The sequence below is a fragment of the Amblyraja radiata genome, chromosome 21 (genome assembly GCF_010909765.2).
Source record: "Amblyraja radiata isolate CabotCenter1 chromosome 21, sAmbRad1.1.pri, whole genome shotgun sequence".
Lineage (NCBI taxonomy): Eukaryota > Metazoa > Chordata > Chondrichthyes > Rajiformes > Rajidae > Amblyraja > Amblyraja radiata.
In genome coordinates, this window is record NC_045976.1 from 37,798,465 (window position 1) to 37,814,134 (window position 15,670).

General features: G+C 48.2%; 1 protein-coding gene across 1 annotated transcript in view; it reads left to right on the forward strand.

Moving 5' to 3' along the window:
* The window catches only part of podxl (podocalyxin like), a 91,143-nt gene extending 75,832 nt beyond the window's left edge, over nucleotides 1-15,311 (forward strand). The window contains exons 7-10 of the mRNA XM_033039284.1: nucleotides 6,704-6,860; nucleotides 8,273-8,380; nucleotides 9,994-10,199; nucleotides 14,316-15,311. Coding sequence (XP_032895175.1) covers nucleotides 6,704-6,860; nucleotides 8,273-8,380; nucleotides 9,994-10,199; nucleotides 14,316-14,510 — 666 coding nt within the window. The 3' untranslated portion in view covers nucleotides 14,511-15,311. The remainder of the gene's footprint in view (nucleotides 1-6,703; nucleotides 6,861-8,272; nucleotides 8,381-9,993; nucleotides 10,200-14,315) is intronic.
* Nucleotides 15,312-15,670: the final 359 nt, after the last annotated feature.

Here is a 15,670-nt window from a genome sequence, read left to right on the forward strand (position 1 = left end):
GGCCGAATGGCCTACTCCTGAACCTATTTTCTATGTCTATGTCTATAAGCAAACGTCGGCAGCATTCTAGGTCGGTAGGGCGGCATGGTGGCGCAGGAGAAGAGTCGCTGCCTGAGACCCGGATTCAATCCTGACTCGCCGTCTGTACGAGGTTTGCACGTTGTCCCCGTGACCGCGTGGGTTTTCTCCAGTATCTCTGGTTTCCTCCCACACTCCAAAGACGTACAGGTGTGTAGGCCGTCTGGCTTTGGTAAAAACTGTGCGCAGGGTAGTGTAATGGGAATCGCAGGTCGGCGCGGAGTAGGTGGGCCGAATGGCCTCAGCTCTATAGAAACATAGAAAATAGGTGCAGGAGTAGGCCATTCGGCCCTTCGAGCCTGCACCGCCATTCAATATGATCATGGCTGATCATCCAACTCAGTATCCCATTCCTGCCTTCTCTCCATACCCCCTGATACCTTTAGCCACAAGGGCCACATCTAACTCCCTCTTAAATATAGCCAATGAACTGGCCTCAACTACCTTCTGTGGCAGAGAATTCCACAGATTCACCACTCTCTGTGTGAAAAATGTCTCTATCATCGCTATATCTCTAAACTAAACTAAACTAAAGGAAGATAGACACAAAATGCTGGAGTAACTCAGCGGGACAGGCAGCATCACTGGAGAGAAGGAATGGGTGACGTTTCGGGTCGAGACCCTTATTCAGACCGACTTTCTCCAGCATTTTGTGTCTATCTTCAATTTAAACCACCATCTGCAGTTGTTTCCGAAACTAAAGGAATCCGCTTTGCTTATCGGAGTAAGGGGGAATCCTGGGTGAGGATCAGTGTTGTTTGGCAGTGTTCCTTGGCACAACGGTGGGTGGAGCAAATATAACCTGCTGCTTTATCACAGGAACCAGCAGCCCCCTCTCAGTGTTATCTGTGCCTGTCAGAGGGGAGCCGTTTCTCAGTTCCAGGCATTCCTACATGACCTGCTCTGTCTCACATTTACTGACGTAGACAGCTACCTCAGACCCAACAAGCTGACGGCTCGAACTGAAATTATTTAACAATCACGGGGGGAAAAAATCCTTTCATCTGCCTTTATATGTGTTTTTTTCAAACCCACTTATTAATTTCCCAGGCCATTTCTCAAGAGTGTCGTCAGAATAAAACTTAACACCAAGCTGTGAGATTTCGCAGGTGACCGAGAATTGAATTAAAGAATTAGGGGTTAAGGAGGGGGGGATCAAAGGAGGGAGGAGTGGAGAGAGGAAAAATAGACACAGAATGCTGGAGTAACTCTGAGGGTCAGGCAGCATAGAAACATAGAAACATAGACAATAGGTGCAGGAGTAGGCCATTCGGCCCTTCGAGCCTGCACCGCCATTCAATATGATCATGGCTCATCATCCAATTCAGCATCTCGTACCTGCCTTCTCTCCATACCCCCTGATCCCTTTAGCCACAAGGGCCACATCTAACTCCCTCTTAAATATTGCCAATGAACTGGCCTCAACTACCTTCTGTGGCAGAGAATTCCACAGATTCCCCACTCTCTGTGTGAAAAATGTTTTTCTCATCTCGGTCCTAAAGGAATTCCCCTTTATCCTTAAATTGTGACCCCTTGTCCTGGACTCCCCCAACATTGGGAACAATCTTCCTGCATCTAGCCTGTCCAACCCCTTAAGAATTTTGTAAGTTTCTATAAGATCCCCCCTCAATCTCCTAAATTCCAGCGTGTACAAGCCGAGTCTATCCAGTCTTTCTTCATATGAAAGTCCTGACATCCCAGGAATCAGTCTGGTGAACCTTCTCTGTACTCCCTCTATGGCAATAATGTCTTTCCTCAGATTTGGAGACCAAAACTGCACGCAATACTCCAGGTGTGGTCTCACCAAGACCCTGTACAACTGCAGTAGAACCTCCCTGCTCCTATACTCTGTCACGCCTCCAGATTCAGGGACAGCTTCTTCCCAGCTGTTAACAAGCAACTGAACCATCCTACCAACAACTAGAGAGCGGTCCTGAACTGCTACCCACCCTATTGGAGACCCTCGGACTATCTTTAATCGGACTTTACCTTGCACTAAACGTTATTCCCTTTATCATGTTTCTATACTCTGTGGCCAGCTCAATTGTTATCATGTACATACAGTCTTCCCATTGACAGGTCAGCATTCAACAAAAACATTGAAAATAGGTGAAGGAGTAAGCAATATGGCCCTTCGAGCCAGCAATATAACCATTCAATATGATTATGGCTGATCATCTAAAACCTGCTTTTTCCCCATATCCCTTGATTCTTTTAGCCCCAAGAGCTAAATGTAACTTTTCACTGTAGCTTTTCACATCTAGCTTTTCCCTGTACCTCTTTACATGTGACAATTAACTAGACAAATCTAAACTAGGTGAGGTTTTGGGTCGGGGCCCTTCTTCAGACTCTGATGTTATGAATGTGAGTGGAAAAGAGTTTGGGGAGGAGGGTGCAATATAATACGGAAGGATATACTTGTTCGTATGTTATAAGAGCAGAAATAGGCCATTCGGCCCCATCAGGTCTACTCCGCCATTCAATCATGGCTGATCTATCTTTCCTTCTCAACCCCATTCTCCTGCCTTCTCCCCATAACCTCTGACACCCAAACTAATCAAGAATCTATTAATCCCCAACTCAGAGTCGTCTGTGGCAACGAATTCCACAGATTCACCACCCCTTGATTAAAGAGTTTTAGGCCTTTAAGTTCAATTTAAATGATCAAAGACTAGAAAGATTATAGCTTATAAGATCCAAAAGGGGGAAAGTTTAACGGAGTTATAAGGGGCGTTTTTTTTTAAACACAGAGAGTGGTGGGTGTCTGGAATGTGCTGCCAGGGGTGGGTGGTGGAAGCATTTAAGAGGCTTTCAAATAGATACATGGGGGACATGCAGGGAGTGAGGGGTTAGATTCACGGCAGGCAGAGGAGTTTTGGTTAACTTGGCGTCGTGTTCGACAGGGACATTGTGGGCTGAAGGGTCTGTTCCTTGCAGCGTGGACTGATGTTTCAGTTTAGTTTAGTTTAGATGAAGCGCAGAAACAGGCCCTTTGGCGAGTCCACACCCACCAGCGATCCATTGCACTATCCTCCGCACATTGGGGACAATTTACATTCACACCAAGCCAATTAACCTACAAACCTGTACGTCTTTGGAGCGTGGGAAGAAACCGGTGAAAACCCTACACAGAAAACCCCATACAAACAAACCCCGTACAGACTGCACCCGTAGTCAGGATAGAACCCGGGTCTCTGGCGCTGTAAGGCAGCAACTCTAACCCTGTACAGATAGGTAATGCAAAAGTACTGAAAATTACCTCTTTCATTGCTTCCTGCACCTTCTGCAGAACGTCATTCATCCGAAAATCGGGAACTGTTAAAACAAAATGAAAACTTCGGGATGGCTAACTTTGAAAGCACCACCCTTGAAGCAGCAATTGTTTTAGGCCTTTATGTTTAGGGTTTATGTCTATTAGTGTCATGAAAAATCCGGAGCTTTTATATACTGCTTAAACAGCCAAGGAAAAGTATCAGTTGGAGTTGATCTACTGTGTAGAGAGACGGAGAGGGAGGTGTCAAAGTGAGGGAGGATGTCAGAGATGGGACAATCTCCAGACAGTGCTATGTGTACGAAGGAACAGCAGATGCTGGTTTAAACCGAAGATAGACACAAAAAGCTGGAGTAACTCAGCGGGGCAGGCAGCATCTCTGGAGAGAAGGAATGGGTGATATTTCGGGTCGGGACCCTTCTTCAAACTGTCTGGTCCAGAGATGCTGCCTGTCCGGCTGAGTTACTCCAGACAGTACCAGTGCCTGAAGTCTCTGGTCTGGCGAGATGATCTACCCCACCATCTGGCCAGCACTGGAACTGAGACTGGGCCTCTTTCCAAGGGCAACAAAGTTGAATCTTCACAGGGCACTGACGTCTCAACTTGATCAGCGGAGTTTTGGATAACGCCCTGCCACCCGCATGTAATTGGGAGTGAAAATGCTTCAGTGGAAAAATCAAGCCTAATCTTCGCTTGGGCCCGCTTACAACCCAGCGGTATGATCGTTGAATTCTCTAACTTCAAGTAACTCCTGCATTCCTCAACGCAGGCGGTCACGGTGGCGCAGCGGTAGAGTTGCTGCCTTCAAGCGAATGTAGCGCCAGAGACCCGGGTTCGAACCCGACTACGGGTGCTGTCTGTACGGAGTTTATACGTTCTCCCCGTGACCAGCGGGGGTTTTCTCCGAGATGTTAATTTTCCTCCCACACTCCAAAGATGTGCAGGTTTGTAGGTTAATTGGCCTGGTAAATGTAAAAATTGGCCCTAATGGGTGTAGGAAAGTGTTAATGTGCGGGGATCGCTGGTCGGCACGGACCCGGTGGGCCGAAGGGCCTGTTTCAGCTCTGTATCTCTAAAACTAAACTCAAAACTAAAATATCGTGGGTCAAAGGGCCTGCTCCTTTACTATCCTGTTGTCTGTTCCAGTACATTGGTGATTACTCCCATGTGGTTCTTTGAGTACCTTCCATAGGATCTATCACGTCCACCTTAATTTAAAGAGTATCCTTAGTCCAGAGAGAAGGTCCCCACCCAAAACAGCGCCTGTCCATTCCCCTTCACCAGAGTTGCCTGAGGTATTTTTTCCTCCAGATTCCAGTATCTGCAGCCTTACAGCGCCAGAGACCCAGGTTATCCTGGCTACGGGTGCTGTCCATACGGAGTTTGTACATTCTCTCTCTGTGTGACCTGCATGCATTTTCTCCGGGTTCTCCGGCTTCCCCCCACACTACAAAAGGTTAACTGGCTTGATATAAGCGTAAATTGTCCCTAGTGTGTAGGACAGTATCGGTGTGCGGACAGACGTATTGGTTTGTAGTTTAATTGGCTTTGGTAAAATTGTAAATTGTCCCTATAGGGCGTAGGGTAATAATAATAATAATGGATGGGATTTATATAGCGCCTTTCTAATACTCAAGGCGCTTTACATCGCATTATTCATTCACTCCTCAGTCACACTCGGTGGTGGTAAGCTACTTCTGTAGCCACAGCTGCCCTGGGGCAGACTGACGGAAGCGTGGCTGCCAATCTGCGCCTACGGCCCCTCCGACCACCACCAATCACTCACACACATTCACACACAGGCAAAGGTGGGTGAAGTGTCTTGCCCAAGGACACAACGACAGTATGCACTCCAAGCGGGATTCGAACCGGCTACCTTCCGGTTGCCAGCCGAACACTTAGCCCATTGTGCCATCTGTCGTCCCGGGTAGTGTTAATGTACAGGTGATCGCTGGTCAACGCGGACTCAATGGGCTGAAGGGCCTGTTTCCACGCTGTATCTCTAAAGTCAATGTCATTTGAGCCATGCCGAATGTCCTCAGCCTTCTGAAGGTTGCAGAGAGCTAGTATGACAGAAAGATGGAATGGTGTAACTATGTGAAAGCCTTAGATAGGCACAAAAAGCGGGAATAACTCAGCGGACAGACAGCATCTCTGGAGAGAGGGAATGGGCGTCTTTTCGGGTCGAGACCCTTCCTCAGACAGCCACGGCTGCAGCATAAACTGGAAAAAAGAAAATAATCCTGTTACCCCCCTCCCACCCACCCTCCCCTTCTGAAATCAACCAGCTATGATACGAGCACCCCTGACAACATATCATCCACCCAGCATAGATTAGCTTCTCCCACAGCCCTAACTGGTGGTAAGTCCAGTACAGCTCCTTCTGGCCACAGTGATGGCTTTATGGCAATACCACGTACAGCTGCCAGAGAGAGATAAGCAGCCAGTGTTTACTGGTGAAGCAAGCAGTCGGCAGCTCCTGGGTGATAAGTGCTGACAATTGAAGCTTCACCGCTTCCTTCAAAGCAAAGTCTCCACCTGCAGCTTCTTGACAAAGCATTTTATTTAATCAAAAATACTTATTCAAATATTAAAATAATATATAGAGTAGAGTAAAAACAAAACGGAACCCACTGCCATAATACACGACAAACTATTATACAACTATCTTACACTCCTTGTCACGGATGCATTCAACCGCCCCGTGGTGCTCAGCGGTCCTGGAAATCCCCCAGGGCACGGACGTAACCCCCGGAAAAGGGGCGGGCAGCCAGCTCGGGCAGAGCCCTCTCCCGCCTGGCGCCGTGACTCGCGGATGGCCAGCTGGGCCAGGCCCAGGAGCAACCCAAACCAGGACATCCTCAGCCCCAAACCCTCTCCCCTACGCGCAGGGTGTCCGATGGTGAGGATGGTGGGTGAGAAGTGCAGCCAGGAGCGGCCCCTTTAGATAATGGAACAGTGGCTGCAGCCTCACACACTCCATGTACACGTGGCACACAGACAGCATCTGTAGTCAGAATTGATGCCATGTCTCTGGCACTGTGAGGCAGCAACTCTACCGCTGCACCACTCAACCCCTCTCATGGATTCTTCATGAGAGAATCCTTGTTTGTGCAATGAGACACGTTTGCTGACGATGGTCTTCTTCTTTCGTGTCCATCTTCCATGTTTCAAATGTTGGCCTCGCTGTCATCGCCGGTCCTCAAAAGGACGCAAGCTTCCGGCGACAATCAGTGGGAGCCATCACTTGTCGACATAGATGATGGTAGTGGCAGAATTAGCTCGGGATACTTCCCTGTGTGCTTCATTTTGTCAACCTAATGTTTCTCCCCTTCTGCGGTTGAATAATTCCAGGAAACCATTTTGAACCAGAAAGGAAAGGCTCTGGCCGATGACATCTGCTCCAGGCTGGTGAAGGCAGCAGGTCTCAGAGGGGTCGATATATGCGAGGTCCAATTCAGCCTCGAGAAGGAGCCTCCGGGCAAGCTGTACATCGACGTCTCTTTTAAAGGTCGGAGCTTGTGCCTTTACCCCCAACATGGCACCCCCCCCCCCCCCATGGCACCTGCCCTGGCCCCCCCCCCCCATGGCACCCCCCTCCCCCCCCATGGCACCCCCCTCCCCCCCCCCCCCCCCATGGCACCCCCCCCCCCGCACTCCACCGCGTTCATTCCTCGACCCACCTCCCTCTCAGCAACCCCCCCACTGTTCAATGATACTTTATTGTAAAAGCCCTGTCAAGAGAGAGTAATGGCCCTGTCCCACGGTACGAGTTCATTCCAAGAGCTCTCCCGAGTTAAAAAAAAATCAAACTGGTGGTAAGCACGGAGAATGAACGTAGCGGGTACGTCGGAGCTCGGGGACGTCTCTTAACGGCTCGTAACGCTAACGGCAGGTACTCAGGAAGACTCACTAATGGCAGGTAAGCACGGGAAGACTCGTGAAGTTTTTTCAACATGTTGAAAAATGTCCACGAGAGCCCCGAGTACCGACGAGTGGCCATTACCGTAAATCTCCGAGTTCGAATCAGGGCAAACTCGGGAGAGCTCTTGGAATGAACTCGTACCGAGGGAGAAGGGTTTCACTTGTACCCAGGTACAATGAAATGCTTCGTTTCACACACAACCCGGTAAAACCACGTGGCAGACTGCACCTGGGCAGTACACAAGAGTCGCCACGTTTCTGGTGCCAACAAGGTTCACCGAGCAAACCTACTTGCTGCCTGCCGCCAAACGTAACAGCTGGTTCACTTGGAACTCCACTCATCCAAGCAAACAGAGAATTACCTCACACACCAGCCCCGTGACTCGCAGGCAGAGTGTTAGAGTCACACGGCACACAGTCATAATCACAATCAGCATAATCGTCATTTATTGCCCAAGTATGTTTCGTAACATACAAGGAATTTGGTTTGCCATACAGACATACCAAAAAAGCAACAAGACACACAACTACATAAAAATTTGACATAAACATCCACCACAGCGGTTCCTCCAACGTTCCCCACTCTGACGGAAGGTAATAAAGTCTTATCTTCTTTGTTCCTTTTCTCCCGCGGTCGGGGGAGTCGAACCATCTGCAGTTGGGGGCGATTGAAGCTCCTGCGTCGGGACGGTCAAAGCTCCTGTGGCTTGGAGCTCCCGAAGTCGGTCGCTAACCAGGGACCGCAAGCTCCACAATGTCAAAGTCCGCAGGCTCTCGCGGTTGGAGCTCCAAGGTCCCAGCACGATTGAATGGCGGAGTAAACTTGATGGGCTGAGTTTCTGTTCTGCTTCTGTTTCTATGACTTGTGTGCTTATGAAGTGAATAGAGTGAAGAGTAGAAAGAGGTGCAGGTCACAACACACGTGGCAGCTGCGACCTGATGCTGTGGACGGATACTTTCAAAGTTAGTCATCTCAAAGTTTTCATTTTGTTTTAACAGTTTCCGATTTTCGAATTGATGACGTTCTGAAGGAGTTTCGGGAAGCAAAGAAAGAGGTAAGCTTCAGTATTCTTGCACTTCCTATTCGTGCAGTGTGGTGGTGCAATGGTAGAGTTGCTGCCCCACAGCGCCAGAGACGTGGGTTCGATCCTGACTACGGGTGCTATCCATACGGAGTTTTTACGTTCTCCCCGTGACCTGCGGGGGTTTTCCCTGGAATCCCCGGTTTCCTCCCACACTTCAAAGACGTGCGGGTTTGTAGGTTAATTGGCTTCGGTAAAATTGTAAATTGTCCCTAGTGTGTGGGATAGTGTTAGTGTACGGGGATCGCTGGTCGGCGCGGACTCAGTGGGCCGAAGGGCCTGTTTCCGCACTGTATCTCTAAATTAAACTAAACTGAACATGCTGACTGCTGCATTGTCAGCAGATCACAACAGTACATTTTAGCTGTGAAGCCGTTTTTCCTCATGCCCTGAATCCTTCAATGCTGCCTGGCCTGCACAGAATTTCCTGGTTTACCCTCTATTGACTGCAGAATTTCGCATCTGCTTTGTTCATAGACATAGAAACATAGAAACATAGAAAATAGGTGCAGGAGTAGGCCATTCGGCCCTTCGAGCCTGCTCCGCCATTCAATATGATCATGGCTGATCATCCAACTCAGTATCCCGTACCTGCCTTCTCTCCATACCCCCTGATACCTTTAGCCACAAGGGCCACATCTAACTCCCTCTTAAATATAGCCAATGAACTGGCTTCAACTACCTTCTGTGGCAGAGTGTTCCAGAGATTCACCACTCTCTGTGTGAAAAAGGTTTTTCTCATCTCGGTCCTAAAGGATTTCCCCTCTATCCTTAAGCTGTGACCCCTTGTCCTGGACTTCCCCAACATCGGGAACAATCTTCCTGCATCTAGCCTGTCCAACCCCTTAAGAATTTTGTAAGTTTCTATAAGATCCCCCCTCAATCTCCTAAATTCTAGCGAGTACAAGCCGAGTCTATCCAGTCTTTCTTCATATGAAAGTCCTGACATCCCAGGAATCAGTCTGGTGAACCTTCTCTGCACTCCCTCTATGGTAATAATGTCCTTCCTCAGATTTGGAGACCAAAACTGTACGCAATACTCCAGGTGTGGTCTCACCAAGACCCTGTACAACTGCAGTAGGACCTCCCTGCTCCTATACTCAAATCCTTTTGCTATGAATGCTAACATACCTCAAGATGCAGGCTAAACCTCCTCACAAACATCCTCACAAGATGCAGGCTAAACATTTACAACATTGCCTATTTGCAATTATGACCAAAAGGATTAACTCGCTGTGTCAAACTAAATTAGAACCCAATGGCATTGCTGCTTGATTTAGCTTAGAGATACAGCGCAGAAACAAGCCCTTCGGCCCACCGAGTCTGCGCTAACTAGCGATCCCTGCACATTAACACTATCTACACACACTAGGGACAATTTAATCAAGTCAATTAACCTACAAACTTGTACTTCTTTGGTATTTGGGAGGAAACTGGAGCTCCCAGAGAAAACTCACGGGGAGAACATACAAACGCCTTATAGACGAGCACCCGAGGTCGGGATCGAACCCAGTTCTCTGGTACTGTGAGGCAGCAATTCTACCGTGGCGCCACCGTGCCACACAACTGTAAGAGCCTGGATTTCCCAATCTCCACATGGGTCTGTTTTTGTTTTCCCATCGGATTCAGACTGAGTAGTGATCGCTATTGACGGATTGTTCCCTCCGCTTTACCTCGGCATTCAGGAGCTCAATCCGGGGAATGGAAAAAATAAACAGCGGCAGAGTGCAACGGAGCTGAAGAAGCTGATTGCGATGGTGGTCACGGGCTCACTGCTGCTGCTCGTGTTCCTGTCTGCCATCGTGTACCGGTGTTCCCAACGCAAGTCCAAACACAAGGATCCGGTGAGTATGCGCAGGGTAGAATGTGGCGGATAAGCTGTGAGAAGGAACTGCAGATGCCAGTTTAAACCAAAGATATGCTGGAGTAACTCTGGAGTCAACTCTGGAGGCATCATCTCTGGAGAAAAGGAATAGGTGACTTTTCGGTTCAAAACCATTCTTCAGACTGAAGATTATGTCTGAAGAAGAGTCTTGACCCGAAACGTCAACCATTCCTTCTATGCAGAGATGCTGCTTGTCCGGCTGAGTTACTCCAGCATTTTGTGGTGGATATGGCCTGGACCAGCATAGAATTGCAGTTAATTTAGTATCACAGTAGCATCAAATCTCACAGATGTTGTCAAGCTGGAAAGGTTACAGAGGAGGTTTACGAGGATGTTGCCAGGACTTGGGGGGTCCGAGCTATATTGGGTGTCTGAGTAGGCTGGGACTCTATTCCTTGGAGCACAGGAGGGATGAGGGGCGGTCTTACAGAGGTGTATAAAATCATGAGAGGAATAGATCGGGTAGATGCACAGTCCCTTGCCCAGAGTAGGTGAATCGAGGACCAGAGGACATAGGTTTAAGGTGAATGGGAAAAGATTTAATAAGAATCTGAGGGGTATCTTTTGTACCCACAAAGGGAGGTGTGTGTATGGAACAAGCTGCCAGAGGAGGTAGTTGAGGCTGTTGGGACTATCCCAACGTTTAAAAATTAGACAGGTACATGGATAGGATAGATTGGGCCAAATGCAGTCAGGTGGGACTAGTGTAGATGGGACATGTTGGCCCTTGTGGGCATGTTGGTCCTGTTTCCATGCTGTATTTCTCCATGACTCTAGTGTGGAGATTCTGCTCTTGGTTTATCATAAGCCTTCATCAAAGGTTTAGAGACAGCATCAAAGCTTTGGTGTCACGAGGAGATAGAGAATGATGCCAAAAGCCTTGATACCGTTCAACAAGTCATTTGGCAGAGGCAGAACCAGGAAAATGTATCAGGGCACAAGAGTAAAAATCTTGCTGGCAACACAAGCTCAATGAATAGTGGGGAGTTGTTAAAAGGGGCATTAGTCTGAGGACTTATGTGGTGACTAGTTTGGAGATACAGTGCCTTTCTGCCCACTGAGCCCGCGTCGACCAGCGATCCCCATTACTCCAACACTATCCTACACTCTAGGGACATAGACATAGAAAATAGGTGATGAGTAGGCCATTCAGCCCTTCGAGCCTGCACCGCCATTCAATGTGATCATGGCTGATCATCCAACTCAGTATCCTGTACCTGCCTTCTCTCCATACCCCCTGATCCCTCTAGCCACAAGGGCCACATCTAATTCCCTCTTAAATATAGCCAATGAACTGGCCTCAACTACCTTCTGTGACAGAGAAATCCACAGATTCACCACCAATTTTTAGCAAAGCCAATTAACCTACAAACCTGTCCATCTTTGGAATGTGGGAAGAAGCCGGAACACCCGGAGAGAATCCATGAGGTCACAGGGAGGACGCACGAACTTTGTACAGACTGGACCCGTAGTCAGGATTGAACCGGGTCCCTGGCGCTGTAAAGCGGCAACTCTGTTGCTGCGCCACTGTGCTGCCCTAAAGTAGTAGTTAGAAGGTTGGGAGTTGTTTCAGGACAATTTATTTTTGTACCCCAGAACACTGGTCGGCACGGACCCAGTGGGCCGAAGGGCCTGTTCCCACGCTGTTTCTCTAAAGTCTAAACTGCAGGAAGCTATGAGGAAGTTATAGACGGGATGTTTTCCACTTAGGGGCATCGGATATTTGTGAAAACGTAGATTTTTTTCAACCGAAGCCAGCTTGTATCACTGAGTCTTTGCACTGAAAAAGTACAGAAAGCTGTAGTAACTTAGCGGGTCAGGCAGCATCTCCAGAGAAAAGGAATAGGTGACATTTCGGGTCGAGACTCTTCTTCAGACGGAGACTCAGGGCAAAGGGGAACGAGAGATATAGACGGTACTTACGGACAAATTAATGGAAAACTTGCAGAAAGTAACGATAATCGAGGAAATGATTGGAGCTCACAATGGTCCGTTGTTGGTTGTGGGGTAGGTGATCATGAGTTAGTACAGACAATGGAACTCAACAGGACAACAGTAAAACTAGTACGACGACTAGGCTGGGGGAGGGCGGGAGAGAAAGGGGATGCCCCAAGTATCGATGGGATATTGATTTGGCTGATCAGCCATGATCATATTGAATGGTGGTGCAGGCTCAAAGGGCCGAATGGCCTACTCCTGCACCTATTTTCTATGTTTCTATCTGTACAGGTGTTGATGCCTTTCCTATCAATCTGTAGCTGCAGGGTCTGGCCAGCAGGTGGGGCTGTCCACATTTAACATGAGTTCTGGGCTTGTTCAAGGCCCAATAATTATTAACCAGAGAAGCTTGGATTTCTTTAAATGCCTGGTAGTCAGTTTAAGTATAATCACACTTGCTGTGCAAAGAGTGAACTTGTTCCAATTTTTGCATAGCAAGTTCCTAGCGACAGTTAACAAGATGCTGAGAATTTTTAATAACCTGCCTTCTAATTGGTGTTTCATGGTCGGAAATAATAGTTAAAGAGTCTATCAGATCCGACCCATCTATCCTGCTGTTAGACTACCCTGCATCAACCCCACCTAGACTGGGAAGATCAAAAGAAGAGATGGGCAAAGAAGCACTCAGTGTGTTTCCATAAGACATAGAAACATAGAAACATAGAAAATAGGTGCAGGAGTAGGCCATTCGGCCCTTCGAGCCTGCACCGCCATTCGATATGATCATAGCTGATCATCCAACTCAGTATCCCATCCCTGCCTTCTCTCCATACCCCCTGATCCCTTTAGCCACAAGGGCCACATCTAACTCCCTCTTAAATATAGCCAATGAACTGGCCTCAACTACCTTCTGTGGCAGAGAATTCCACAGATTCACCACTCTCTGTGTAAAAAATGATCTTCTCATCTCGGTCCTAAAAGACCTCTCGCTTATCCTTAAACTGTGACCCCTTGTTCTGGACTTCCCCAACATCGGGAATAATCTTCCTGCATCTAGCCTGTCCAACCCGTTAAGAATTTTGTAAGTTTCTACAAGATCCCCCCTCAATCTTCTAAATTCTAGCGTGTACAAGCCGAGTCTATCCAGTCTTTCTTCATATGAAAGTCCTGCCATCCCAGGAATCAGTCTGGTGAACCTTCTCTGTACTCCCTCTATGGCAAGAATGTCTTTTCTCAGATTAGGAGACCAAAACTGTACGCAACATGATCTTATATGAGGTGTATTAATCTTGTGGAGGTGTATAAAATTGTGAAATAGATCGGGTGGACGCACAGAGTCTCTTGCCTAGTAGGGCAATCGAGGACCAGAGGACATAGGTTTAAGGTGAGGGGGGAAAGATTTAATAGGAATCTGAGGGTTAACTTTTTCATGCAAAGGGTGGTGGGTGTATGGAACGAGCTGCCAGTGGAGGTAGTTGGGGCAGGGACTATGCCAACATTTAAGAAACATTTAGACAGGTGTGGAGGGATATGGTCCAAATGCAGGCAGGTGGGACTAGTATTGCTGGGACATGTTGGTCAGCATGGGCAAGTTGGGTTGAAGGGCCTGTTTCCACGAGGTATGACTCTCTGACCATAAAGCATGGGAGTAGAATTAGGCCATTCGGCCCATCATGTCTGCTTCCGCCATTCGATCATGGCTGACCTATTCTTCTCTCTCAAGCCTATTAAGAGTCATACAGCGTGGAGATCAGGCCCTCTGGCTCAACCTGCCCACACCGACCAACATGCCCTATGGGTGTACCTGTCTAAACCTTGTGATAGTAGCTATTCTCCTGCCCTCACCCTGGAACCTTCGACGCCTGCACTAAACAAGATGCTATCAATCTCCGTGTTAAAAATTCCCACTGACTTGGCCTCCACGGCCGTCTGTGGCGATGAATTCCACAGATTCACCACCCTCTGGCCAAAGGAATTCCCCCTCCTCTCCATTCTACCGGTATGTCTTTTTTATTCTGAGGCCGTGGGCCTCTGGTCCGAGACTCCCCCACGAGTGGAAACATCCTCTCTCTCCAGGCCTTTCATTATTTTCTGCCCTTCCCCCCCCCCCCCCCCCTCCCCTCCCTCCATTTTGCAGTACCTGACGGAAGAGCTACGCACAGTGGACAACGGTTGCCACGACAACCCGGCCATGGACATTACTGAGAGGGAGTCCGAGATGGAGGAGAAGAACAATTCGAAAGCAACCTACTTGGAAAACAACGATGGTTGGATCGTGCCTATGGCCACCCACATCAAGGACGGTGTAGAGGAAGAAGATACCCATTTATAAAGCGGCAGAAGCATAATCATCTTGTTATCTACAGCTCTCTGCACATCTGTACAATTGCTTCAAATATGTATCCATATATACTGCCAGCAAGGACTGAAATCAAACTGTAGACTTTACAATCCACCTCCTTAAAGCCATATTCTCTCCAGATTATATTTGGAAATGTTATGATTAATCTTTGATTAGTACGGGCGTCAGTGGATATGGGGCAAAGGGAGGAGAATGGGGTTGAGATAGATCAGCCATGATTGAATGGCGGAGTAGACTTCATGGGCCGAATGGCCTAATTCTGCTCGAACCTATGAAGTTATGTAATAAGGTTCATAGAAGGCGGCACTGAGAAATGGTAAGAGATGCCATTCACGCTCCTGTTCCTGCAGTTAATGATATTCTGGGCAATCCTCTGCCTCGATGTAGATGGGGCACCTTGGTCAGCATCAGCAAGTTGGGCCGAAGGGCCTGTTTCCATGCTGTACGCCCCTATGACTCATCCACCCGTCCCCTTTACCATGCCATCCAAGTAACAATCCACCCCAGAGCTGAATATCATCCACAACTGAGAGATCATCAGGCTCGGTGGCTGATAATTCCCAAGGCTCTCAAACCTGAGTGAAGAGATCTTTGAGACCAAAATGGCCAAGCCCTTACGCCGAGACTTTAGCCCCTGGTTCTAGAGGATACAACTGCTCATCAACGCAACTCTTAAGTGTTTGTAGGGCAATTCTATTACATTTCCACAGATATCTTTCCTGAAAACAAAGCATTAAAGAATTGAATAAACTACTCTTGGGGGCACATTTCCAAAAGAGTCAAGAGTGTTTTATTGTCAAATGTCCCGAAACAAAGCAATGAAATTCTTCCTCCAGCAGCATTTTCTGTGAACTACCATGAAGGAAGCACAAACAGTCAACAATCACCTTTAATGCCAATGCGGCATTGTTTGGAGAGGGATGTCTTTCTGTCACGGAGATGCCAGCCAAGGTCTAGATGCCATGATGAGGAAATGTCGCTGGATAACCTTTTCTCCAAGACAGGTTGGCAAGGTGACGCAGCAGTAGAACTACTGCCTTACAGCGCCAGAGACCCGGGTTGGACCCTGGCCATGGGTGTCCGTGCGGAGTTTGCACGTTTTCCCCAAGACTGCGTGGGTATTCCCCGGG